General features: G+C 44.9%; 7 protein-coding genes across 7 annotated transcripts; 4 read left to right on the top strand and 3 right to left on the bottom strand.

Moving 5' to 3' along the window:
- Positions 1-100: 100 nt before the first annotated feature.
- On the top strand, positions 101-872 carry E1B28_002926 (uncharacterized protein; the record flags this gene model as incomplete). The annotated part of the gene is made up of 5 exons (XM_043159880.1): positions 101-332; positions 406-474; positions 554-672; positions 744-802; positions 854-872. The coding sequence occupies 5 exons, from the start codon at positions 101-103 to the stop codon at positions 870-872; spliced, it is 498 nt and encodes a 165-aa protein (XP_043001834.1).
- A 473-nt stretch (positions 873-1,345) lies between these two features.
- Positions 1,346-3,290, top strand: E1B28_002927 (uncharacterized protein). Its single transcript, XM_043159881.1, has 7 exons — positions 1,346-1,464; positions 1,518-2,000; positions 2,062-2,262; positions 2,316-2,344; positions 2,406-2,703; positions 2,769-2,937; positions 3,001-3,290. The coding sequence occupies exons 2-7, from the start codon at positions 1,685-1,687 to the stop codon at positions 3,161-3,163; spliced, it is 1,176 nt and encodes a 391-aa protein (XP_043001835.1). The 5' UTR covers positions 1,346-1,464; positions 1,518-1,684; the 3' UTR covers positions 3,164-3,290.
- Positions 3,291-4,104: 814 nt separating this feature from the next.
- E1B28_002928 (uncharacterized protein) lies at positions 4,105-5,185 on the bottom strand (the record flags this gene model as incomplete). Its single annotated transcript, XM_043159882.1, has 2 exons — positions 4,105-4,894; positions 4,944-5,185. The coding sequence occupies 2 exons, from the start codon at positions 5,183-5,185 to the stop codon at positions 4,105-4,107; spliced, it is 1,032 nt and encodes a 343-aa protein (XP_043001836.1).
- Positions 5,186-5,334: 149 nt separating this feature from the next.
- E1B28_002929 (uncharacterized protein) lies at positions 5,335-6,480 on the bottom strand (the record flags this gene model as incomplete). Its single annotated transcript, XM_043159883.1, has 3 exons — positions 5,335-6,012; positions 6,070-6,357; positions 6,418-6,480. The coding sequence occupies 3 exons, from the start codon at positions 6,478-6,480 to the stop codon at positions 5,335-5,337; spliced, it is 1,029 nt and encodes a 342-aa protein (XP_043001837.1).
- A 93-nt stretch (positions 6,481-6,573) lies between these two features.
- E1B28_002930 (uncharacterized protein) lies at positions 6,574-6,879 on the bottom strand (the record flags this gene model as incomplete). The annotated part of the gene is made up of 2 exons (XM_043159884.1): positions 6,574-6,659; positions 6,720-6,879. The coding sequence occupies 2 exons, from the start codon at positions 6,877-6,879 to the stop codon at positions 6,574-6,576; spliced, it is 246 nt and encodes an 81-aa protein (XP_043001838.1).
- A 1,669-nt stretch (positions 6,880-8,548) lies between these two features.
- On the top strand, positions 8,549-11,455 carry E1B28_002931 (uncharacterized protein; the record flags this gene model as incomplete). The annotated part of the gene is made up of 13 exons (XM_043159885.1): positions 8,549-8,589; positions 8,639-8,820; positions 8,872-8,914; positions 8,966-9,137; positions 9,192-9,445; positions 9,495-9,585; positions 9,634-9,850; positions 9,902-10,150; positions 10,205-10,339; positions 10,393-10,656; positions 10,711-10,984; positions 11,093-11,214; positions 11,271-11,455. 13 exons carry the CDS (start codon positions 8,549-8,551, stop codon positions 11,453-11,455), a joined length of 2,229 nt encoding a protein of 742 aa, XP_043001839.1.
- Positions 11,456-11,544: 89 nt separating this feature from the next.
- Positions 11,545-12,623, top strand: E1B28_002932 (uncharacterized protein; the record flags this gene model as incomplete). The annotated part of the gene is made up of 2 exons (XM_043159886.1): positions 11,545-11,926; positions 11,983-12,623. 2 exons carry the CDS (start codon positions 11,545-11,547, stop codon positions 12,621-12,623), a joined length of 1,023 nt encoding a protein of 340 aa, XP_043001840.1.
- Between the last annotated feature and the right edge of the window lie 11,592 nt (positions 12,624-24,215).

Consider the following 24,215-nt stretch of genomic DNA (forward strand, 5'->3'; position numbering starts at 1 on the left):
GTCCCGACTAGGTATAAATACGCGAACTAGACAGCCCATTCCACCAACCCCCAACTCACCAACCCTCAACTCGACTCTACTAGACTCGACTTCCATAAAGATGCATCTCAAAACCGCCCTCTTTACTGTTCTATCTCTTTCTGCTTTCGCAAAGGCCTCTGTTATCGAAAGCCGGGATGCCAATAGTGATATTCTGAACGCCCACAACTCTTTCAGAGCTCAACACGGCGCCGCTGCTCTACAATGGAGCAATACTCTGGCTGCCGCTGCTCAGAAATGGGTCGATAAGTGCCAATTCCAGCATTCGGGAGGGGCTGTTGGTCCCTATGGAGGTAATTGACTCCTTTTTCATCTGAGTCTCAACCATAGGGTTCTCTGACGATTACATCATTACGAACTCTGCAGAAAACCTCGCAGCTGGTACGGGTGGATTCAACGGCGTTGCAGGTGTTAAGCTGTGGACTGATGAAGCTAGTGAGTACCGTTGTATTTGTGCTTCCCGTTCCGTTATCATCTGGAAATAGTTCTAATTTTTGTGTCTGTTCTCTTTCAGAGGACTATGATCCGAACAACCCCCAGCCATCTCATTTCACTCAGGTGGTATGGAAGAACACGAAGGAAGTCGGGTGTGCTATCAAGAACTGCCCGAACTTGTTCGACGGCAAGTTCCCGGTAAGTTTTTTGTTTTTTTTTTGTTTTTTCGAATACCTCTGATACGAGTGATACTCATCTTACTCCCGCAGGACGCCCAGTTTTTGGTTTGCGAGTACAACCCTCCTGGCAATGTTATCGGCCAATTCCCGTATGTTGTCTTCTTCCTGTTCATTGTCCTTCCTTACATATTTTCGTTCAGTCAAAACGTTCAGAAGTGAGCGTAGCGCCTAGGTCCGTTCTGAGACAGGCTCAAGGTCGAGGCTTTAAGTTTGCGATATTTAATTTGTTGGATATTGTTAGTTCATTCAATTTTTGAATCCGCTTGGTAGTTATGACACAATGAAATGGAATCATGAAATCTCCTGAAAGCATAAGCACCTAGCGCCTAATTCGATTCGCTATACATCTACAGGCAATTTGAGGCAAACTTCTTGGGGAAAACGAATCACTCCGCAGCGCGCGTTTCGGACAAATTGTGTGCTGGACAACGCTGGGAAAACCCTATTCTCAATAGTAACGTTACAAAATGGCACTGCCAGATTCCCGAAAGACTAGACTTAAATGACAACTTCCGAGAAGTGAAGGTTGAGTCTAGAAGATAAATAAGTCGTGAGCGGACCGATGACTCGGACTTAGTTCGGACTATGAGTCATGACGACGGCCTCATAGTCCGAAACACCGCCTCCATCATGGCTTTACTTCTTCCTCATCTTCCAACACATTCAACGATTTCCTACTCATCAGTTTCTTGATTACAAATGGCTCCCACAACTGAGTACAAGCCTTTTTCTGTGACTCATTTCATTGAGGGTATGTCAATTTCCATTTGAATATCAGTTTACAAAATACAACTACTTAATCAGCTGAGCTGAAATATTCTTTCAGATGATACTGGATTGACCTGAGAAACTCGGTGATAGATGTCGCCTAACCGAGCGAGACCCCGGCACCGAGAACAGCGATATTTAACGGTTCTTCCCAGCAACCCACCATCATTGTCATCGCCATCACCAAAGTCATCATCCATATCATGGCTTCAACGTTCAAGATCTCCGTTCCAGAAGATTCTATCTCTTCCCTCAAACAAAAACTCGAGTTAACTCGATTACCTGACGAACTCGACGAAGCAGGATGGGATTATGGTGTACCGTTGTCGGATATCCGACGATTGGTCGCTAGATGGAAGGATGGTTACGATTGGAGGAAGTATGAGAAGGAACTGAACGATGAGCTGCCGCAGTTCACGAGGGATATTGAGGTGGAGGGACATGGTGCTTTGAATGTGCATTATGTCCACAAGGAGAGTCGGGCGAAGGGTGCTATTCCGTTGTTGTTCGTTCATGGATGTGAGTGTTTCGTTTCTGCCGATGCGCCCTCTTTTCTGATGATTTTCTTTTTCGCAAACAGGGCCAGGAAGCTTCATCGAGGTCAGGAAGGTTCTACCTCTCCTCACAGCCGTAGACGATGGACAACCAAGTTTCCATGTTGTTGCGTTGGGCTTGCCTGGTTACGGATTTTCAGAGGGCGCGAAGAAGAAAGGGTTCGGTTTGGCGAAATATGCCGAGGTCGGACATAAACTCATGTTGGCTTTGGGTTACAACGAGTACGGTACGTCCTTTGTCTCCCTCAACCAGCTCTTTCCTGATCACCTTCTGCTCCAGTTACTCAGGGAGGGGATTGGGGAGCTATCGTAAGTGCCTTTCCTAACTTACAATCTCTACGGAATCTCACTTGGTCCATTTCTTTCTTAGATCACCCATGTTATGGCAGCGAATTACGGAGGCTCGCACATCCAAGCATTCCACTCCAACATGCCTATCGCTCGACCTCCCGCTGACGTCGACCCATCGAACTATTCGCCCGTAGAACTTGCTAGACTGGAAAGAGCAAAGTGGTTCCAAACAAAAGGAAGAGGATATTTCATCGAACAGTCGACGCAACCCCAGACTCTCGGGTACAGTTTGAGCGATTCGCCGGTGGGACTCTTAGCGTGGATATACGAAAAGCTGGTTAACTGGTCAGATGGGTACAAATGGCAGGATGATGAGAGTCAGTTTGGCGTGCTTCTCACTTAGTCGCATTGACAACTGATGGTGTTGATTTCCATTCGACAGTCCTCACTTGGATCTCCATATACTGGTTTTCCCGCGCAGGACCTGCAGCTTCCGTTCGTATCTATTACGAATCTGAGCAAGCAGGAGCTTTCTCACAGGGGCTGCCAAAAACGACCATTCCTTATGGTGTATCCTACTTCCCGAAGGAGATGGCTCCCGGTCCGCTTTCGTGAGTTGTTTCGAGTCTCGTTTTGATTTGAGGTGATCATGCTGACATGGATGATCCCTTCAGTTGGCTCACGGACCGAAACGTCGTCTTCCACGCATACCATGACAAGGGCGGTCACTTTGCTGCACATGAAGTTCCAGAATTGCTTGTTGGTGATATGAGAAAGATGTTTGGGAAAGGTGGGCCAGCTTATGGGGTTGTGAAAGGAAAGGATGGGTGCGCTTAGAATGCGGTTGAGCATTAATATCTGAGGGGCCGTTGACCATTAGCCAGTTTCAAGTACAAGAATAGAAAATCACTAACAAGATGTACTCAGTGCAATGTACGCGTTCGTACCAATTGAAAATCGTGGGATAACCGTTGGTTCGGACAAAATTCACAGATATATCTGTGTCTTACTCCTCGAGCGCCAACTTAGACTAAGACAAGCAGATGGACTTGTACAGCAGGAGCTGTTGAGTGTAGATGTTTTACAGCTCCACCATTGACCTAGAGTCGATGACTCGCAAAAAACACAAACATTGCTAGCTAGAGCGAGTCAGCAAGCGGTGTGGATGGTTTCGTAGCTTCAAAGAGAAGTGGGGATAGAGAATGATGGACCCGTTGGTTTGCACGGCGATAACGAATGCAGTCAAAAGCCTTACGGAAAACTCGAAACACCCGGACGGGTTGGTGAAACATATCGATCTACGGCACCACCACATTCGAGAGAAGATGTCAAGGAAGCAGATATGCACTGTTGACGTCGATGCTGGGAACAACATTGTTGTTGACGTCTTCACGAAACACCTCGGAGATCCTCAACATAAGAAACTTGTTATTCTATTGGGACTGAACCGTTCGAAGTGGGGCTTAACAAGTGGCAGCACACCACATCAGAAAACGAAATGCAGCACACTCAACTCAAATGCAGCGCACTTGTGAGAAGTGCAGCACACTCAACTTCCGAAACAATTTCCGGATGTGCTGTGTCGTCTTCGGGTGTGCTGCATTTCACACCCATCCACAACCTAGACATGTATTAGTGTAAAGTTAAAGATACATAATTTATAATACAATCTTACTGGTATCAAGAAAATGGTATCAAGAAAATGGTATCAACTTGAAAGAGTATACAAAAAATCAGTATGAGTGTGTAACGCTACAAGAGTCTATTGATACAACAGTTCAGTGTCCATCCCGCACTGGTTTCGCGTTATACTTTGACCATTTTTCGTGAGTGGCTTTGTTGAGGAGACATACCATGCAACAGTCACCGGGGGAAACCTTCATTGTGTGCCAGTTGTCATGTACTTTGCCCACAACTGGGTCCATCGGCTTCACCCAAATTTCCTCACCAATAGCAGTAATCTTCGTCACCACCAACACCTCATGTTCCCCACGTAAAACCACCATCGGAAGCTTTGTCTTCTTGGTCGGACATACAGGTTGAACTATCATTTGAGGTGGTATCCTCCCTTTCAACTGTTGCCACTTGACAGTCAAAACTTGATGTTCCGAGTTCCCGTGCCTCCACAAGAAAATCTCAAATGATTTAGGTCCAGCGTATTGCCTCCCGTTGAGGTCGGGAATGCTGCCAGTCAGAATCACCTGGAAGGAAAGACATTCGGCGACATTGGGGAGCAGGTTGTAGAAGTCATGTTGACTGCTGTGGTGTCTTCTCCACCACTCAAAACCCGGTCCAGTCCTCAAAAGCGGTGGCTGTTCTTCAGCTTCAGGATTAGCTTCAGGAACAGCTTTGGGATTCCAGTTCGGGTTCCAAACATCCATATCGGTTGAGGAAGAAGCTGCCGGATCAGGTGGAGGAGTTGTCTTCTTTTGAACTGCTTCTGGTTCATTTGAGACAACAACCTTTGCCCTGAACTGCTCGAGAAGAGGGATGGCTGGGTGAAGATAGCCATGTGGGGGGAGGAAGGCTTTTGGTGGTTGTGCCACGAGATGGAGTGGTAAAAAGAGCCTGATGATAATGTTAAACCATGACTTGTAAAAGAATGAAAAATACATACTTTGGATCGATAACGTCGTCATAATCCACGACGAAGAGAGCGCTTGATGTGTTTGCAACATTGCTTCTGACATGTACCCGCAACCTACTTGCCGTTTTCGTGGAGAAGGTAACATCCACAAGGGTATGTTGGCCCTTAAACCTTCCTCTCCACACAAGAACGTTCCACCACTTCCATGGACATGTAAATGTCCTGGACAAAACAAGGGACTGGTCTTGACTTGCTCGATACTGGGCGACCATTTGGGCGACATGATCCTTAGATAATTCCCCGGTATGCACATACTGGCAGGCTTTGAGGAGAGCGTCTTCTGTACGTCTTGTGAGCAAGGCTTCGATCCGGTTGACTCGAGGAATGGCTCGAAAGAGGTTTCAATATTCTATGAGTATGTTCATTCCCTTTTGAAGTCAGTTAGAGCCATTTCCATGAGCTGTAAAGTAGAATGTACATAGTCATTGTCGTGGTCATTGTCGTTCTCATATCCCAACCATGCATACACATGGTTGCTCTTTGTTCCGATTACCAGACCTTCTGCTTCAAGTCGTGGGGCGATGACATAGTCATCAGCCTCCCAGCATTTGAAGACTTTCCAACCGAGAAACTCGTGTGTCGAAGGTATGGTATCTGTCAGAATATCCACACCCTTTTCTGTTACCACGGTGACCTTCCCTTTCTTCATTCCATCCCACGATTCAACCTTCTCATCCAGGAGAAACTCCAACCCATCTATCTGTGGAAAGAACTCTGCTACAAGTGGGTGTTCGCTCATGACAAAAATGCTGATATCTTGCCAGTCATATGGTCCAGACATAGGTGCCACACACTTGGCCTTGATAATCCTGAAAACCAGGCCATGCTCGATTTTGAGGCCGGCATCAAGTAAGGGGGCTACTCCACCTTGAGGGAGCATCTTCCCTGCTAGAAGTTTCCTGCCATAGTCCCCTTGCCTGAACGGAACACCCAAGTTGACCAAATACTCTGTATGGCATGCAGGAAGCAGCACACCTAGCTCGCCAGAGTATCTAAACACAGCAGTAACCAGAGCAAGGTCTCCCTCGTGAACGGGGAACTGCCTGTTGTTGAAAACCAGGTCAATTATGGAGACTCATGTTCCTGCTTTACAAACCCATGTCCCCCCTTCACAGCTGCTGTCTAAAGGCAGGAGAATAAGAGATCGCACGCTGTCCATCAGGTCTTCCAAGAGCATCATATTGAGTTTGTAGTACGGGCTGGTTTTCAAACGGCGAATAGCTTGGTGATTCGACAATATCTTCATGGCCTTCATCGGATCGGGAGTATCGAGATAAAGTATTCCGTCGCCTTCGGAACGACAATGAAGGCTCGTAATCGCCATTTCGTTGTCCGCAATACATCTGTGCAGGATATTGGCCATATTTTTCAGTTCCTTGTGAGGCTAAATGAGTTGTGATGTGAGAAAAACCATAGGTAATGAAGAGAATAGATTGGTATGTACCTGACAACATACAAGCCATAGTTTTCGCAAAGGTACTGGAAGGGGTTCTTCTGGTTCTAACATGGGAGGTTGTTGAACAGGTGTAATAGGTGTAAGGGTATCTGGCACCAGTGCCAAAGTGTCGTTGTGCTCGCATATATGTGTCTTCTCATGCCGTCACAAGGTGTCGACCGCAGCATGTGAAAACCGCTTTCCATATTGTGTATCTTCGTTCAGTTCGTTATCGAAAACAAGGAATCCATCTATACGCACCTGACAAAGTCAATTTATGAATCAGAGTGAGAAGAATGCTCGAGACGTACCCAAGTTATCCGTCTCCCCTTCCTCTTCATCTTCGTCCTGGTCAACAGCGGCCTCAATATCCAAAAACTGCAAAACATCTGCACTCCTACCTTTACCCTTTCCCTTCTCATAAGCTGCCACCTTCGAATCGTCCAGTTCCAGGATGTCTATAGGTTCCATGGGGGCTGGATTGCGAGAAGAGCTTGGCATCGCTTCCATAGGGTAGTTGATGACCTGTTGGACATCTAGAACACGAGAAATGCGTCAGTTCTGGCTTGTAAACTGACAGCAAGGATGTATATAAAATTTTGTTTTTGTATTATTAAAATGGCTTAAATTTCAATTTCAATCTTTATTTAACGATCACTAGCTACTGAAACATGATTTCTACATGTGTACATACTTCTAATCATAGATAGATGAGTTGAAACTTTTTATTGGCCATAAGAGAGTGTGAGAAATACTCACGTGCCTGCTTCATCCCAAAGCTCGGCTGGGTTATCCACTGCATGGGACTCCGCAGCACAGCATTTTCAACTCTTCCTCCTACCTCCATCATCGCTGCCCTCTCATTGTCTGCTCATCATCCTAGGTGTCCTAGGCATCCCTTGTGCATGGTAAGTACTTTTAATTCCCTTCAATTAATGTACAATCGCAATGTAATTAGTACCTACAATAAAACACAATGTTGGGAAAAATAGAAAGTAAAATAAAATGCGAGCAAAGAAAGAAAAAAAAAAAAGAAACAACAGCTGCAAGGCTGAGGGCATGTTCCTCAGCCTCAAGCTTGCAGTTTCTTTGCCATTTTCCTTCGCTGTGCTCGTTGTATCAACCATTGTTTTTTATTTTCAACGTTTTCCCAAGCTCTTACACACAAACTGACCTTTTTTTTTTAGGTGTTCTGCAGTCTATTTCTCGTGATCTAAACCCGTCTCACTTGTCAACCTTGAGGAGCTAGATGTAACAAGGAGTGTAGAAGAAGGGGCGGTGGATATAATATTGAGGTACAACACCTATTCGCCAACTACCTACTGACTCCCTCCCCTTTCCCTCTGGCTCAACCCCCCCTTCCATTCCTTCTGGGAAAATACTAGAAGAAGGGTCCGATAGTTGACATCGGACCACAGCTCGCCATGATGACCATAGAAGATCCGGTCCACCCCCTTTTTGACTTGAAACACGCAGGTTCACACCCAAATTGCTCGCTACAAATGCTGCAATTGTCCTCCAATGTCATTATCATTGACAAGCTGCACAGGGTCGACAGGTGGCCATATGTTTTTTTCTCCTTTATTCTGGTGACCAAGCCAATGCTTGCGGGACCCACATACATAACAGCAACATAACACTCCATCGCTTCACGCTGCCTAGCAAAAGGTATGCCATAAGTTCTATTTTTGCCCCTAGATCCTCTCTCTGAAACAATATCAGGGCATGTATTTCCAATACATGCACCCATAAAGCCCAACATCCACATATACGCAAACAAGCGCAAGTGGCTAATTATTGCCCGTTGGTTTGGCCCGCTCTCAATCTGTGATGTTGTCCTCTTCAGAGAACATCTCTTTCGTTGAAAGCCAGTCTGTCGCAGCAATACACGAATTTCGCAATCATGTGGGTTTTCCCTTCCAATTTTGACTTCATCAATGGGCGTACTAACATGTTTGTCCTCTTTAGATATACACTGAAGCCTACCAACATGCCAATCCCGCCAAGTTCCTCAATAATGAATGGATCAATGTCAACAAACTGCGACAATTCCTCAAGTTGCGTTTATCACACGCTGTCCCAAAACAGGAGCCGAGCAGCGTGTCTATGTCAACATTGATTCCAATCAAACAGGAATAAGATGAAGACCAAGGCAAAAACCCACTTCATTGGCCTCAGTATGTGACTGTATTCTGGGAACAAAAACAAACTATTTATAAACATATTATAGTATCCTCATCATTAAGGATGGTGACTGCGAAGTCATCGAAGTCCTCGATTTGGAAGACGAACTCGACCAACCTATTTCAGCAGACGATTGGTGCTCACCCAGTGTCACTGTTTTGGACTTTGAAGAACAGGAGACCAGCCCCTCACCCCATCCGACTGCGCACGACGGTTGGTTTCATGACGGTTGGTTTCCATTCATTGGAAACATATATTCTGCACTGACACTTGCCCCAGTTGTATGGGAGCCTTCTGACACCATTTGGCCACTGGCAATCAAGTCGGAGGTTCACCCGTAGGTCTCTGCTGACTGCCCTCTCCATATCACCAGAGAGAAGGTCATTCACCGACTAGAGCGGCTGTCTGAGATACTGCCTGTGTGGCCTGTACTGGAGAAACCCACTGGTTTCATATTGGATATTTCAGACCCCATGCACCACCTATACGAGATGGAAAAAGATGGCAAATGGCACCCTACACCTGACTATCTAATCAAACACTACGTGAGTACATTAACCCACAATCCACGTGAATGAGATCTAACTTGATAATATTAGGATAATGACTCGTGGAAGAGCCAAAGTGGAAGAGATGTAAGTATGGTGGTTACATTTGAGCTGGGTTCTGAGGCTGAGCCATACTTCCACACCAGGAACAAATGTAAAGGTGCTTGGCATTGCACCTACCTCTCAGAGGATCTAGTCAGCGTTGGTAGACGCGATGTTCTGCCTGTTCATCAAGAACGAATTGCCACATTGCAGGCCACAATGCGGCAAGCTGACGGTTCTACCCCAGAAAGTAGAGCAGCGATGTAAGTGATTGTGATGCTTTTTCCTGCACGGGCTAATAAACATCTCCAGTCACGCCTTGGTGTTGTCCAAACCCTGTTGCGCAGTGGATCCAAGTACTTCAGCACAGTGCAAGAGTCATCCCAAGATTAGGGAAGAAATTGTAAGGACCTTCAAATCAGTATCGGCTCACCATTGACAATCTCTGTAGGATAGTTTTGGAGTTTTGCACCACTTTGTTGGTTGCTCTGGCTGGCAGAGTGACTTCAAAGAAGGACATCGTAGATCACCCGTTCCACCCAATATAGATGTCACTCTACTCAGAAAGTGCCTCGAGCACATCCGTCTCAGAGACGGAAACAGTAGAGACATGCCTCCTTGTGGAATGGTCATAACATCATGCATAGGCAAAAAGAAGGAGGTCTGTCGTAAGTTATATGTCAGTTGATCTTGCAAGTTGTCGCTAACTTTTCTTGAAGCTTTTGTTCATATTGTGGATGGTGAACAAGTCACTGCTGTGATGGTTCCATTGGAATGCAAGACACAGATGACCATTTATGTTCCCAAAGACAAAATGATCAAGAAGGCACTTGTTTTCCTGGGTGACATTGCACACACCCATCCTGTTCCACTGCTTCGTAAAGCTACTCAGGATATCAAGCTCATGTTTTCAAAGGTGGTCCAGCAACATGGCGTATTGGGTGCGACTGTCTCCAAGATCGAGGCATGTGAGTATCTTCCATAGCTAGTCAAGTTGTTACCATCTGATGAAAGACCCACAGTGGCCATCACAAAGCACAAGTTTGGTGGAAAAACTCCAGTGGCCCTTCACCCTGCGCTGGCAAATAATCACTTAAAATGCAACTTGATCAAGGCTGAGAAAGCCAAGGCCTTTCCCCTAGGATTGGGATTAACCGGTACGTCATATTGATGAGGACCATATTTGCATTCGTCTAACAGTTTGGTACAGGGGCTTATGACCTATTCTATCGTGACAAGGACCTGGAGCCAGATCAGCGATACATACATATGCATCAGGATATCGATGGAACCCTCCTCATCCTAGCCGCCTTCAAGGGCTTATTGAAGTTTATCCATCAAGTAACCTCATTTGAGGTCGACATGACATTTCAACAAGTTCAGAAAGTCCTTGTCCAGAAAACCACAAACAAGGAAGAAGTTCTAGAGATCAACAAATGGCAGATGGTTATTTATTACAAGCCCGTTCAGCGAGGTGAGTGTTTGATGCTTCAGTAACACAAACCACTTAAGCTGATATTATTGGTAGCACTTACGATAATGGATGTCTACACAAACCGTTCTGACGCTGCTTCCTACGAGAAACTATTTGATGCTGTTCAGAAGGTCACACTTGAACTCACCGGCCAATCCATAGCTTTCAAATGGCTATGCCCCGAGGGAAATTTACTGGCAATGGTGGTGGATATGGAGATAGCACAGATGCAGGGTGCAGCAGCTTCGTTTGCAAAGACCCAGGTGCCTTTGCACAGCCCGTTAGATGGAAGCAGGCCCAAGTCCTTCCCTCCATACTTTGTCAAGTTGTGCAAGGTGCATGCCAAATGGAAATATTTTTTTTTTGCAAATAGCACCTAAGCTTCCTACTGACGACCTTTCCTTGATATATCATGCATGGGTCTGCACGATTACAGGCATAGTCTAGACAAGGCAGACTATGACTACATCATCAGCTATATGGATCACATCAAGACAAAGCAAGATCTCGAAGATTTTCATTGGAATATTCTTTCCTTAAAGAATGCTAAACTGACAGGTAAGTCAGTCAAACCCATCACGTCAAATGGAATACAGCCACTGACATACTGCTAGCTTGGTGGAAGCATAAACGATCGATATCTTGGATACTTCCATGTACGATTTGTGGTCTCTCTCCTGTGGGGGAGGAAGATTGGGATGCTATGCCTAACCACACCAATGCCGGTGAGGGGCAACATGCATGGACAAAAAGGTTGACTGACAAGCATCACAAACTTGTCATGGCAATCAAAACATAAGTTTCTACAGTCTTGTTCAGTTCATATTATGACCATCCTTAAGAGGTCGTGATGTAGATGCAACGGTCCTCGAAGAGGTACAGGTGACTATGGAATGCGGGTTATCCAACAACACTCAGAACGAGCTTCTTCATCACCAAACACATAGCACTTCACATCGTGGTAACCAAGCAAACAAAGCAAAAAAGGTGGCAGAACAAGTTGGCAAGACGGCTGAGCTGCAGAAAGAGCTGTCTTCAGCACAACAGCAATTAGATTTGGTGAAGGCGAAGAGGGATGGCTTGAAACATCAACTCAAGGAGACAAAGTTGGTGACAACCTCATCTGGCACTATTCGCAAGAATAGGATGCCGAAGAAGACACAAGAGCAGTCAAGCTCGAGTGGTCAAGTCAAGACCAATGTGAAGGTGGCAAGGAAAATGGCTACAGAAGTGCCGAAGCATAATGAGTTCGAGATGGACATTGATAGCAGTACATTACAGTTCTTCTGTTATATCCTATACTGTGACTTATAAGCCTTCATTCAGATAACTGTGAGCCTCCATCATTGTCTGATCTGTACTCCGAGGTACAGAGTCCTAGTGGTGATGTGGTTGGCGACTTCAGTGTCCACAACTCAGAAAGTGAGGTACAAGCAGACACCCACCAGACCCTATGGTCCACCTCCCCAGCTTCTCATGCTCTACCGCTCGTTGAAGAGAAGGCTGAGCTTGATGACAATGTTCAGAATGCTCAAACATTGCATCAATCCCAGTCAGCAGAAGACTCTGCTCTCGCCGAGTCTTCTGTTCCAGCCACCCAGACTGTTGCAACCACAGACCTCACTGCCTGGCATGCATTCAAAGATGCCATAGCTCAACCATTTCTTGACGTTGATTTGTACAACCCGCCAAACAGCGTTGAAACCTACATTCCTCACTACACCAATTCTTTCAACTTTGATTACCCCTCATTCAACTTTGGCCCTGTCGACTGGTCTTCCGATGAACGAGTATCAGATTTACCAAGATCTCGTCCCCCGCATCGCCAGTTTCTGCACCATCTTCACCCTCCTTACCAACAACAGTGCCATCTGATAATCCTGTGGCAGCCACTGAGTATCAGTACCGACCGAAATGAAAGGAGAGAGATGTACCCAATACTTCAAAAATTATCGATGGTAGCATGAAGCGCAGCCGCAAACCAACTTCAAAGGTTGTCAAGGAGGAGTTGACTGTTTCGTCCACAAGGAAGCCGCTGTCAATTAGAAGAAAACCATCTTCAAAATGGGTTTAGTCCCTAATACATTGCTTATTACCTTTGCTTAAACCAACAAAGTTTGGGACTTAGCTTTTTTTTTTTTTTTTGGTTATCATTATCAAAATCTTATCACATATTTACTACAAACTTAATACAAATACTGTTCCTTGTACATAATTTCTAATGTACCTTAGTTGACACTTGGAGCACACCCAAAGAAGACACAGCACATCTGGAAATTTTTTTGGAAGTTGAGTGTGCTGCATTTGAGTTGAGTGTGCTGCATCTTGGGCTGGGTGAGCTATGTGCTGCATTTTGTTTTCTGATATGGTGTGCTGCATCTTGTATAGACCCTTCAGAGGTGGAGATTGCATTCCATACAGTTGATAGGAAGTTCTTGAAAATCATTTGAGAGGCCCCAGGCACATATTGCGGGTTCAAATATTGCATCAAGCAGGGGTGCAACCATGCTCATCTGCCCATAGTCAATATAGAACTCAACGAGCTTCTCCTGCTACCACTTATTCGACAAAAGCTGTTGAACAGCCCTCTCATGGATTACATCAGACTTGAACCCCACCGTCCATTGAATATACTCTGTACATCCAGTGAAGAGTAGGACGCGATAATGCGACTTAGTTGACTATGCTACAAGGTTCTTTTTGCACTTTAAAACAGTGCTACGGAGCGATATTTATCGTATTAAGAACTAGAGTGAGCCCGAATTGCTAGTTAAAGCTAGTGCCGCTAGTAGGATGTGCCGTCGGCGCAGCTAGACCAGTTAGAGAGAGCCGTAGATCGTGTCAGAAAACTGTATGACCGTTCGAAACCTGTAGAACACTATGAGCAGAGGACTTAAGCGGTAATTCACCAAGTTCTACTCTCTACATTCTACTATGCACTGGCATATCAAGGGATTGTACTATTAGAAGACTTGTAGTCTTCACAGAACCGTTTGTAGCAGAACTTAACAAAGTCAAAAGACCTTCATACTAGGAGTACCTACTTCTACGGGGGATTTAGTTGACAAGAAATCGGACATAGGACCACACAGACTAGGAGAAATTTGATATGACCGTAGATCGAGTCCCGATCTGAGGAAAAGACAAAAAGACATGATACAGATCCCAGATCACAGATAGAGTACCTAGGAACCAGGCAGGAATGAACAATGGATCTCGGAGTCCACACTGTTCATGTGCTATGGCGATTCGGAACTCTGGATCCATATGCTGGAACTACTTGGACACACAAAGTCCATATGATTTGATAACGTCGAAATACAGGATAAGGTCCGTAGGCAGGAAATACCATATGGTACGCCTATGTAGGTCCATTCTACATGCTGAAACAAGAATGAAGAACGGTCCAGATTGGTCCAAAACATATGATTCGAATACGGAAAAGCTCCGTAGACAAGATTCTGCACATGTAGCAGTCCCTAGCAATAAGACTCCGCATGGATTCGTAGCTACGGTGCATTATTTTTAGAGATAGAACAAGTAGAGATAGGATTACAAAGCTAGCGTAGAAGTAGTATAAAAGCAGCTCATGTATCCGTAGATAAAACAGTACTACCCGTGCGTAGGAAAGTCCTGAGTGGGTTGCCCGTGAGTAACTGCTCTTGACACCAATAGAGAGATTTGCCCTGTCTTTGTGCAGTGAAACGATAAGATTTGATTTGAACTATACGAGACCGTCGAGGTCAAAACTAGAGAACTATCCGTCCGTAGGCCGCCGAGGTCTTGATTACTGTTTCGTGATCCGTCGAGGGTCTTAGCGTTTGTGTCTGCCGAGGACTTAGTTTTCGTGTCCGTCGAGGGCAATAGTCTCCAATCGTTCGAATTAGTCTTACCGTAGACGAAATTCATAGTCCCACTTAGTCCACTGGACAATAAACAGAGCCCCTACAAACCTTAGAATCCCGTAGCTGTGGCGTTTTTACACTTGCAGTTACACATTGATTTCATAAGAACTTCATACGATACTGAGACTGTGATCTTGTGCGTAACCTTTGCCAAGCAGTCCACCCTTGCAATCTTTCCTGGTGTGTAGAGTTATTGATAGACTTTACACGGAGGTTTACTAGTTTTTGGGTTGATTTGGTGTTGGTGCTACTCCCGTAGCTCTGATATTAGGTTGACTCTTGAGTGGTATTCTTCGCCCATTATCTGGTGACCACCGCAGTAAGATATAAGAGCCACCTTTAGTTCGTCGAATGACTACGCAAGGCCCAAAGTATCTAGGGAACATTTTCCTATCCAAGTTCTTTTCAATAGCGGTATTCCGTACTTGAACCAAGTCTCCGGGTTCAAAGTTTAAGGGTTTTATAGTATGTATATATTCCCGTTTGTACTTGATCAAGCGTCTACGCTTTTCTTCTGTAATTCTATCTCGCATAGCTGTTACATGCGTTCTGTGTTTAGCCAGAGCTTGCGCTCGAAAGCCAATTAACTCTTCTCGTGATAGAAACCTATTGGGTAGTTTCACTAGCCACGTAGATTCCACAATATCAAGCGGTAGTATAGGTTCTGCACCGGTAACAAAGAAGTAGGGGGAGCAACCTAGGTCCTTCCTAGTTGTTACTCTATCCGCCCACAAAATATGCTTCAAAAACCAGTACCATTTCGCAAGGTCTCCAGCTACGGCTTTCGAAAGCGCGCTCCGTAGATCGAAATGCGCTCTCTCAATCTTTCCATTTGCTTGAGAATTGTACGGTGAAATCTTAATGCTACGGACGCCGTATTTGTCCGTAAGCCACCTTGCCATAGCAATCATTTGTGGTGCATTATCCGTAACAACCTTCTCAGGACAACCCCATCTACTAATGATATCGTCAAAAAACCACTCTGCGAGTATTCTGGCTGTATCACTTTGAATAGCCCTTGCTTCGGACCATCTCGATAGTGCGCATCGTCCATGAACAATCAGTTTACAACTGTTGCTAGCGGGAGTCATACTTAAAACATCTACATGGATCACTTGGAACAGCGACGGTGTGTGAGTAACCACTGGTGGTATTCTCAAAAGATCAAGCCTTCGATCCTGGCATTCTTGACAGCTACGGACAAACCAATCTATGTCCTTGTCCATATGCGGCCACCAAAATCGTTTCTCCATGATCGACTTAGTCGCAAACATTCCTTTATGTCCTAGATGATCGTGACTTGCTACGAGCATCCACATCCTTTTATCAGGAACTACATACAACCTATGTTGTGTAGAACCATCCGTAGACCGTTTGTAAAGTCTCCCATCGGGGTCTAGAAAGAATTTCGATCCTAATGTAATGAAACTGTTCATTTCGTTTTTAGATAACTCGCTTACAAAATCTGCTTCGGGATCTAGAAGCCACTCTTCAATTTGTGGAACTTTCTCATCGAACCTTTTAATCTCATTCGTATATTCATGTATAGGCTTATATGGATGAGAATCATTCCAACTGTCATCTACGGCAGGCGGAACCACTGGTACTTGCTTCAAAAATGTTGAAACATAGTCTGGAGGTTTCCGTAGTGCCCAATTTCTTATCTTATCTACAAAGTTTGCTTCATCTACGGCAGACCGTAAGTCTTCTAAATAGCAAAAGACAGATGTAGCCAACTTTGTTTCTCTCTCAGCTAATGAAACCAAATAACCTGACCGCAGATCTATATCATCCTTGAACGTATCAATGTCAAAAGGTTCATCCTTGATTCCATGTCCCATTCGAAACTTTACTGGCTGACCATCGTCGTCGACCAGGAATTCTTCCCATCCTTCTGGTCTAGGCGTAGATATCCCACCAGGAGGAGGTCTCGAAAGTCCATCTGGACCATGTACAAGTCCTTTAATATGAACTAGTTCAAAATGATAGAGTCTGATCTCTTCAATCCACCGGTTAATGCTAGCATTCGGAGCACTATCCGGATTGTTCAACATTCCTTTAATGTAGCTGGCATCCGTTTCTACGGTCAACGGTCTACATCCAAAAGTTTGATACTTCGATGCTCGTAGCGCCATAAGTAACCCGTAGAGCTCTCTTTTAGGTTGTGAGAAGCGAGCTTCTCTCTCATTGAACGTTATAGACCCAAAGTAATTGTAGAACTTCATTTTTGGATTTTCGGGGTCTACTTGGTACAAGTAATAGCCTACACCGTGCCAAGACGAATCTACGGCCAAAGTGATACCCGTCGGATTCTTATAGTCGACAGGCCATAGCGCGGGTGCATCACGGATTGCATCTTGAACCTCTCGGACAGCTTCACAAGCTTCCTCGTTCATTTCAAATGGTACAAAAGCTCCAGTGAGCTTATTCAATGGTCTTGTCTTCTTAGCGTAGTCCTTAATGAACATGCGCATCTGTCCTGCAATCCCCAGAAATGATCGAATATCAGTTTTGTTTCTGAAGTTTTTCGGATCCCAAGAGAGAATGATCTCTGCAAACTTCTCTACAGGTTTTTCACCGTCGTAGGACACTCTATGGCCTACTACCATTCCTTCAGCGCAACAAATGAAAGCCTTCGGACCTGAAAAGGTACCTCCCGCATACTTCATTCGCTGAACTATTCGATTCACGTTCTGTAAATGCTCCCAAACGAATCTACGGATGCCTGGATTCTCAGGAATCACCTCGTAGCCTCCGTCGGGCAACTCATATCTAGTGCTGGGTCCTCGTATAGGTACGTCGTCAATGTATGGTCTAGTAACATGAGGAATTTCTTCCCGTAGAATGTACGTTACATCCTCATGAAACAAAGGGACTGAATTAGTCCATCCCATAGGTAGTTTCACTAATCTATAGGGGCCAAAGGGCGTTTGGAACGTAGTAAAGTCTCTCGATTCCTCGTCGATAAGCCTTTCATCGTAGCCAACCCAAATGTCTAACATTCCTATACATGCTCTTCCGGAAAAGCTACTAGCAATCTCAGCTGTTCCAGGTGGAATCCCAGAATGCTGAATCGTGACTGCATTCAATGGTTCTAATGAATGAACCAGCCGCAGACTCTTTCCATCTTTCTTTAGTACCATGAACCACTTCGATCGATACGACGACGTAGTAGGTTCATATACTCCTGCTGCGATTTTGTCCTTCAAAATCTGGCAGACTTCTTCGTAAATCCCAGGTAGAATAGGGATATTACGCTCAACCCAGGGCTTGTGAGGCAACACTGGAAACTTAATCGGCGGGAAGAAATCTGTACGAAATGTTCCACCTTCATCTGCACTCCAAGCGAATCCTTTCTCTTGGATTTTCATCAGATGGTGTACCAATTTCATTTCTTCGGGCCATAGAAAGCCTTCACTATGATTCTTTTCTATGATTTCCTTACGTTCTTCTGTATACCGTTCTCCTGGACTGAACTCAGGAGGGTGCGGCGATAGTACTGGCATCCCTTCAAGCAGATCCCCAGTAATATTCCTAAGAACTCGGAATTCTTCTGGCATCTTAGCTAATTGTGGTCGGACTTTAAGTGCTACTGGCTTATATTTTCCGTAGACCGACTGAACTGTATGTTTTCCAAGCGCCGTAGCACCCTGGGAAACATAGTTCTCACGCTCCATAGACTGCGAGCTACTCAAGAATGTGCTATATGAATTCGTAGGAAGACCTTCTCTCGAAAGCTTTCCTTCTAAGTTGCGTAGAGCAAGCCCCATCTCTTGTACACACGCATCAAGTTCGATAACGTAGGCATTCAGAGAGTCCGTAGACGATAGAATCTCATCTATCGGGGTTTCGCCCGTATAAAGGTCCTTAGGAAAGTTGTCTATAGTCCCGTAGACTTGCAACCATCTTTCCTTATGAAAAGCTAGTTCATTGAACAAAGTATTTCCACGTTTCTCAGGATCCTTAGCTAACCTATCCAAATCCAAAGCTATACATTCGTCGGTTTGGTAGTGATTTTCGTACATCCTTTGATGATAATCTACTAGCGCGGATGCTTCATTTAGCATTGTATCAAATGCATTTTCATTTTCAAGCGCACCCCCTACAAAACTTCGTAGTCGGAGCAACGGGGGTATCAATCTATCTGGATTTTCTTCGATTTTCGACGCCTCGGCGAGATCCTTGAAATTCGTACTAAGCGAATCAACAAGTTCACATAGACTATGGGTATCTTGAGCCTTCAAGAGTAAAGCTCTGCCGTCTACGGCGACCTCACCAAGCTCATCTATCTTATCTTGTTGAGAAGAGTCCGATCGATGTGCCAATTTTTGGCTGTTGAAGCCTTTGAGGGTTGAACCTCTTCTAGTAGTACAAAGCAACTGCTCTCGTTCCGTAGATTCACCGTGTATGGAATCTAGGGAATTCGAAACTAGTGCTGATGAATATAAAGAAAGAAAACTGTCCGTAGCACAAGGAGAAATAGAAGCACTGTTTTTGTGTTTTGTATCTTCTGTGTGTTTTCGGTCTTTTTCGTTTATATCAATATTTTTCATCACTCTCGAATCAGACTGACTAGTAGTCCTTTTATTATTTGAAGCTTCTATGAAGGCTCCAGCCAGCTCCGTAGGAGAGAATTTTGTATTTATCAAATTTTTATATTTTTCAATTCGTGGAACACCGTGAGCATCTACGGATATTTGTAGAGCCACCTCTCCTTGATCCTCTATCAATTCATCAAGGTGGACTGAAAATTTGAAGATTCAGTCCCTCGTTGTTCTCTTTCTTTCTGCGCTTCCTCTGAACTCTGCGTCCGTAGGGTTGGTTCCCGCTTAGGTTTTATCTTAATGCCTTCCCCTCTCATGTATGTAGGGATGACACTTTGAATTCCTTTGTTTGGGCATGAAACCGTAACCCACTGATCTCCATCCTTGAAGTTTTGCACTTTCGATTCCGTTAGGACATCAAAAGGTCTTCCCAAGAGAATCTGAAAGGGAGCTTTCTCCACCACATGAAGTTGCAAGTATACTGTTACTTCACCAAACTTGAAAGGTACATTTCTGCACACTCCCAGTGTTGGTTTCAGCTGTCCATTGGCAGACTGCATGTGAATCACTGAATTCGGATCCCATTGCAAGCCTAATCCTTGAGCAACCCATGCGTCAATCACGATTATTTGCGATCCACCATCGATCACTGCTTCTACTCTTTCCGTAGAACCGTTAACCTCAGGAAAAACACATCTGAGACCCTCGGACAATCCAGCTACTATCACGACCTTCTGTTTTTCTTCAGAATCTAACTCGGTGCGATAAACTTCCACAACATCTCGGTGAACTACTGATCCCGCTTCCAATCCGTCTTCTTCCTCTTCTAAGGTTTCGAACGAATCTACGGCCTCAATATTATCTATTTTCACAAACTCTGCTTCTTCATCAAAAGGTTCCTCAGCCGCCGTAGAGTCTTTTATCGGATAGTCTAACGTTTGAAGGAACGCTTTATAGTTCTTCGTTCGAACGTGCTTATTCCTAACTCGCCGTAGCAATGCTTTCCGGAACTCTTCTGAAGCTGTGAGTTTGTTCAAGCAAACACTAGCCGGATTGGCCATCATTTGGTCAATTAGGTCTTGAATCACCCGTTGCTTATATCTTTTCGATTGAACATTTTGAAGATTTTCCGTAGACGCTTTCTTCACGTTTTCGGAATGAACCTTCTCAGATTTTGAAGCACCCTTGTCTTCAGGAATTACGCTTCGGGGCAATACCGAATCCCTTGGTTGTGGGACACGTTCTACGGGCTGAATTTTATCGAATACCCTAGGTGGCGGAGTAGAAGGACATCTATTGACCTGCGACGGAGGTTCTTCTTCATCCGATTCTGCTTCTTCTTCTTCAGAGACCTCTTCTTCGAAAGGCTTTCTCTGGGGTATCACATACGGTTGTTTTCTTAAGAACGACGGCGTAGATATCACTACTTGGGGTTTTGGTGGTAATTTTATTTTTTTGGGGTCCTCCGGTCTCCTCTGGGTATCTCGAGATCTATCTCTCTTATCTGAGGAGTCCATCATTGGACCTTTTAGTTTTTTGAGCTGTCGCCCGACTGGCGACGAGTCTCTACCTCCAAAGCAGCAATTCTCTGTAACAAAACTTCTATCGTAGGCACAGATTGACGGTCTGGGAGATCATCATCAAGATCCAAGTCTCCCTGTAAGAAGAAACTGGTCTTTTCAGCACCTGGCCATCCCTTCTCTCTAGCGATAGCTCTAATTCTGTCTGCTCGTGATTCTTTCTTCACTGGATCAGGCGGTGGGAGGTTATTCCCATCGTACATCTCCAATCTATTCGTATGTTCATTCTTAACTATCCACTTCTTCTGGGATAGCTCTTGTGCTTGCCTGCATTCTCTCCAGAAATGCCCGGGTTCATCACAAATAATGCAATTTTTGTCCGTAGGCGCCCTATATGGCTGCCCCGCAGCCGTAGAGTTGGATGTGATCTGGTTCGAAGGCCTAGATCCACCGCCACTCTGCCCTTGGCTTCCATTATGATACGCCATAGCTTGCATGTTTTTGTAGAAGTTAGGCTGACTGAAGTCAGGCATCTTCTTTGAAAGTTCAGAAACTGCACGCGCGAAGTCGTTCATTCGAGTATTCTGTGCGTCTACGGAGGCCAAAAGTTTCATTGTCAACTCGTCAGAAGCTATTTCCTTCTTGTACGAAGACAATGGAGCTATCGTAGGCTCGATTTTTGCACGAGTGATCAAAGGGGTTCCTACGGGAGCCGCCGCTTTCACTCCTAGAGTATAGCTAACAGGATCTAAGCCCTGAGGTGCATAGCAATCGCCTACTAACTCATTACTTATGGTCAAAGCCATATCCCTAACTTGGGAGAAAGCAAAAGGGTCTAGCTGGGAAGCCACCCACCCACTATCTACTTCTACAGGCTTTTCTGCCTGCAGGTTTCGAACGTAGTGAGGGTCCCGTAGCCTCTTTCTGATCTCTCGCCAGAATGTCGGGTCTAGACATTCCGCAAACTTCTGTACTTTCTCTCGATTCGACAAACTTCCTGCAAGTTTGTCTGCTTCAAACTCAAACTCCATATTAAACGAAGTAAGCTTTTGTAGCTGTTCTTCTCCTATACCAGAGAACCTAGCCTTCAACAGATCTAAATTCTCCAGTGCTCCTATTTCTAAATCCCTAATCGACGGGAATGAATCAAACATCTCTTTCTCAAAGGCGGCCCAACTATAGCCTCTCGTAGATGGCAAATGATGTGCCAGGAGTCGAGAGGTCTCGAACTCCATTTGAATCATTGCTAGAATGATAAAAGATTCATCTAACTTCCAGCCCTTGACTTTCCCATATTGTAGGATAGCCGCCATCCATTCCCGTAGATTTCCAGGATCTAGTCGGTTGAACGTGGGGAGCCTTCGTTTCGACGTATCTTTGTCCAGTTCTTTCAAAGCCCCTTTAGAGAACTCCGTCCAGGACTTCTTTGTCGGTCTTTCTTCATCTGGCACACCTGCCGCTACTGGGTCATTCGATATATGGGACATACTTGTTAACGGTCTCTCAAGAAATAAACTCGGGTTTAGTTCAAAAGAATAAAACTCTTCTTCCCGTAGGTCGAAGTCTGAATTGTATTCGGAGGGTAGAGATGATAACGGTGAAGAAAACGGTTCAATGTCTTCAGTTAAAATCTCTGGGGTTTCGTATGGGGTTTCTAACGCTTGGTTTCTAGGACCTTGCGTAGATCTTGTGTCTCGGAAAGCTTCTCTCGGACTTCTGTCAAAAGAGAAACCGGGGTTTCTCAAATTGTTTGGGATAACTTGGGTAGCTTCTCTTCCTTGCGTAGAATTGCGCGTAGATCGAGAAGACTGACCAGCTCTCGGTACTTGAGCTGGGGTACTAGATGCTAAAGCCGTAAGACTATGTGTCTGTAGGACTTGTTTGCCAGCCGCTAGTGAAGTGCGAGTATTACGTCGCTGTGAACTAATCTTTCTGAGAGAAGTTCTTTTGGTTTCTGTTGTTTTTGTAGTTCTCACCGTAGGGCTAAAACTACCGGAATTTCACAATATTTCGTTTGATACTGAATGTAATCTTATTTCCACCCCCTGCGGTGGTCACCAGATAATGGGCGAAGAATACCACTCAAGAGTCAACCTAATATCAGAGCTACGGGAGTAGCACCAACACCAAATCAACCCAAAAACTAGTAAACCTCCGTGTAAAGTCTATCAATAACTCTACACACCAGGAAAGATTGCAAGGGTGGACTGCTTGGCAAAGGTTACGCACAAGATCACAGTCTCAGTATCGTATGAAGTTCTTATGAAATCAATGTGTAACTGCAAGTGTAAAAACGCCACAGCTACGGGATTCTAAGGTTTGTAGGGGCTCTGTTTATTGTCCAGTGGACTAAGTGGGACTATGAATTTCGTCTACGGTAAGACTAATTCGAACGATTGGAGACTATTGCCCTCGACGGACACGAAAACTAAGTCCTCGGCAGACACAAACGCTAAGACCCTCGACGGATCACGAAACAGTAATCAAGACCTCGGCGGCCTACGGACGGATAGTTCTCTAGTTTTGACCTCGACGGTCTCGTATAGTTCAAATCAAATCTTATCGTTTCACTGCACAAAGACAGGGCAAATCTCTCTATTGGTGTCAAGAGCAGTTACTCACGGGCAACCCACTCAGGACTTTCCTACGCACGGGTAGTACTGTTTTATCTACGGATACATGAGCTGCTTTTATACTACTTCTACGCTAGCTTTGTAATCCTATCTCTACTTGTTCTATCTCTAAAAATAATGCACCGTAGCTACGAATCCATGCGGAGTCTTATTGCTAGGGACTGCTACATGTGCAGAATCTTGTCTACGGAGCTTTTCCGTATTCGAATCATATGTTTTGGACCAATCTGGACCGTTCTTCATTCTTGTTTCAGCATGTAGAATGGACCTACATAGGCGTACCATATGGTATTTCCTGCCTACGGACCTTATCCTGTATTTCGACGTTATCAAATCATATGGACTTTGTGTGTCCAAGTAGTTCCAGCATATGGATCCAGAGTTCCGAATCGCCATAGCACATGAACAGTGTGGACTCCGAGATCCATTGTTCATTCCTGCCTGGTTCCTAGGTACTCTATCTGTGATCTGGGATCTGTATCATGTCTTTTTGTCTTTTCCTCAGATCGGGACTCGATCTACGGTCATATCAAATTTCTCCTAGTCTGTGTGGTCCTATGTCCGATTTCTTGTCAACTAAATCCCCCGTAGAAGTAGGTACTCCTAGTATGAAGGTCTTTTGACTTTGTTAAGTTCTGCTACAAACGGTTCTGTGAAGACTACAAGTCTTCTAATAGTACAATCCCTTGATATGCCAGTGCATAGTAGAATGTAGAGAGTAGAACTTGGTGAATTACCGCTTAAGTCCTCTGCTCATAGTGTTCTACAGGTTTCGAACGGTCATACAGTTTTCTGACACGATCTACGGCTCTCTCTAACTGGTCTAGCTGCGCCGACGGCACATCCTACTAGCGGCACTAGCTTTAACTAGCAATTCGGGCTCACTCTAGTTCTTAATACGATAAATATCGCTCCGTAGCACTGTTTTAAAGTGCAAAAAGAACCTTGTAGCATAGT

This window comes from Marasmius oreades, chromosome 11 (genome assembly GCF_018924745.1).
Source record: "Marasmius oreades isolate 03SP1 chromosome 11, whole genome shotgun sequence".
NCBI lineage: Eukaryota > Fungi > Basidiomycota > Agaricomycetes > Agaricales > Marasmiaceae > Marasmius > Marasmius oreades.

Coding starts and splice junctions, on each gene's coding strand:
- E1B28_002927 (XM_043159881.1), top strand. CDS start 1,685: ATGGCTTCAACGTTCAAGATCTCCGTTCCAGAAGATTCTATCTCTTCC. Junction 2,263..2,315: donor TTTGGGTTACAACGAGTACG/GTACGTCCTTTG, acceptor CTTCTGCTCCAG/TTACTCAGGGAGGGGATTGG. Junction 2,345..2,405: donor GAGGGGATTGGGGAGCTATC/GTAAGTGCCTTT, acceptor TTTCTTTCTTAG/ATCACCCATGTTATGGCAGC.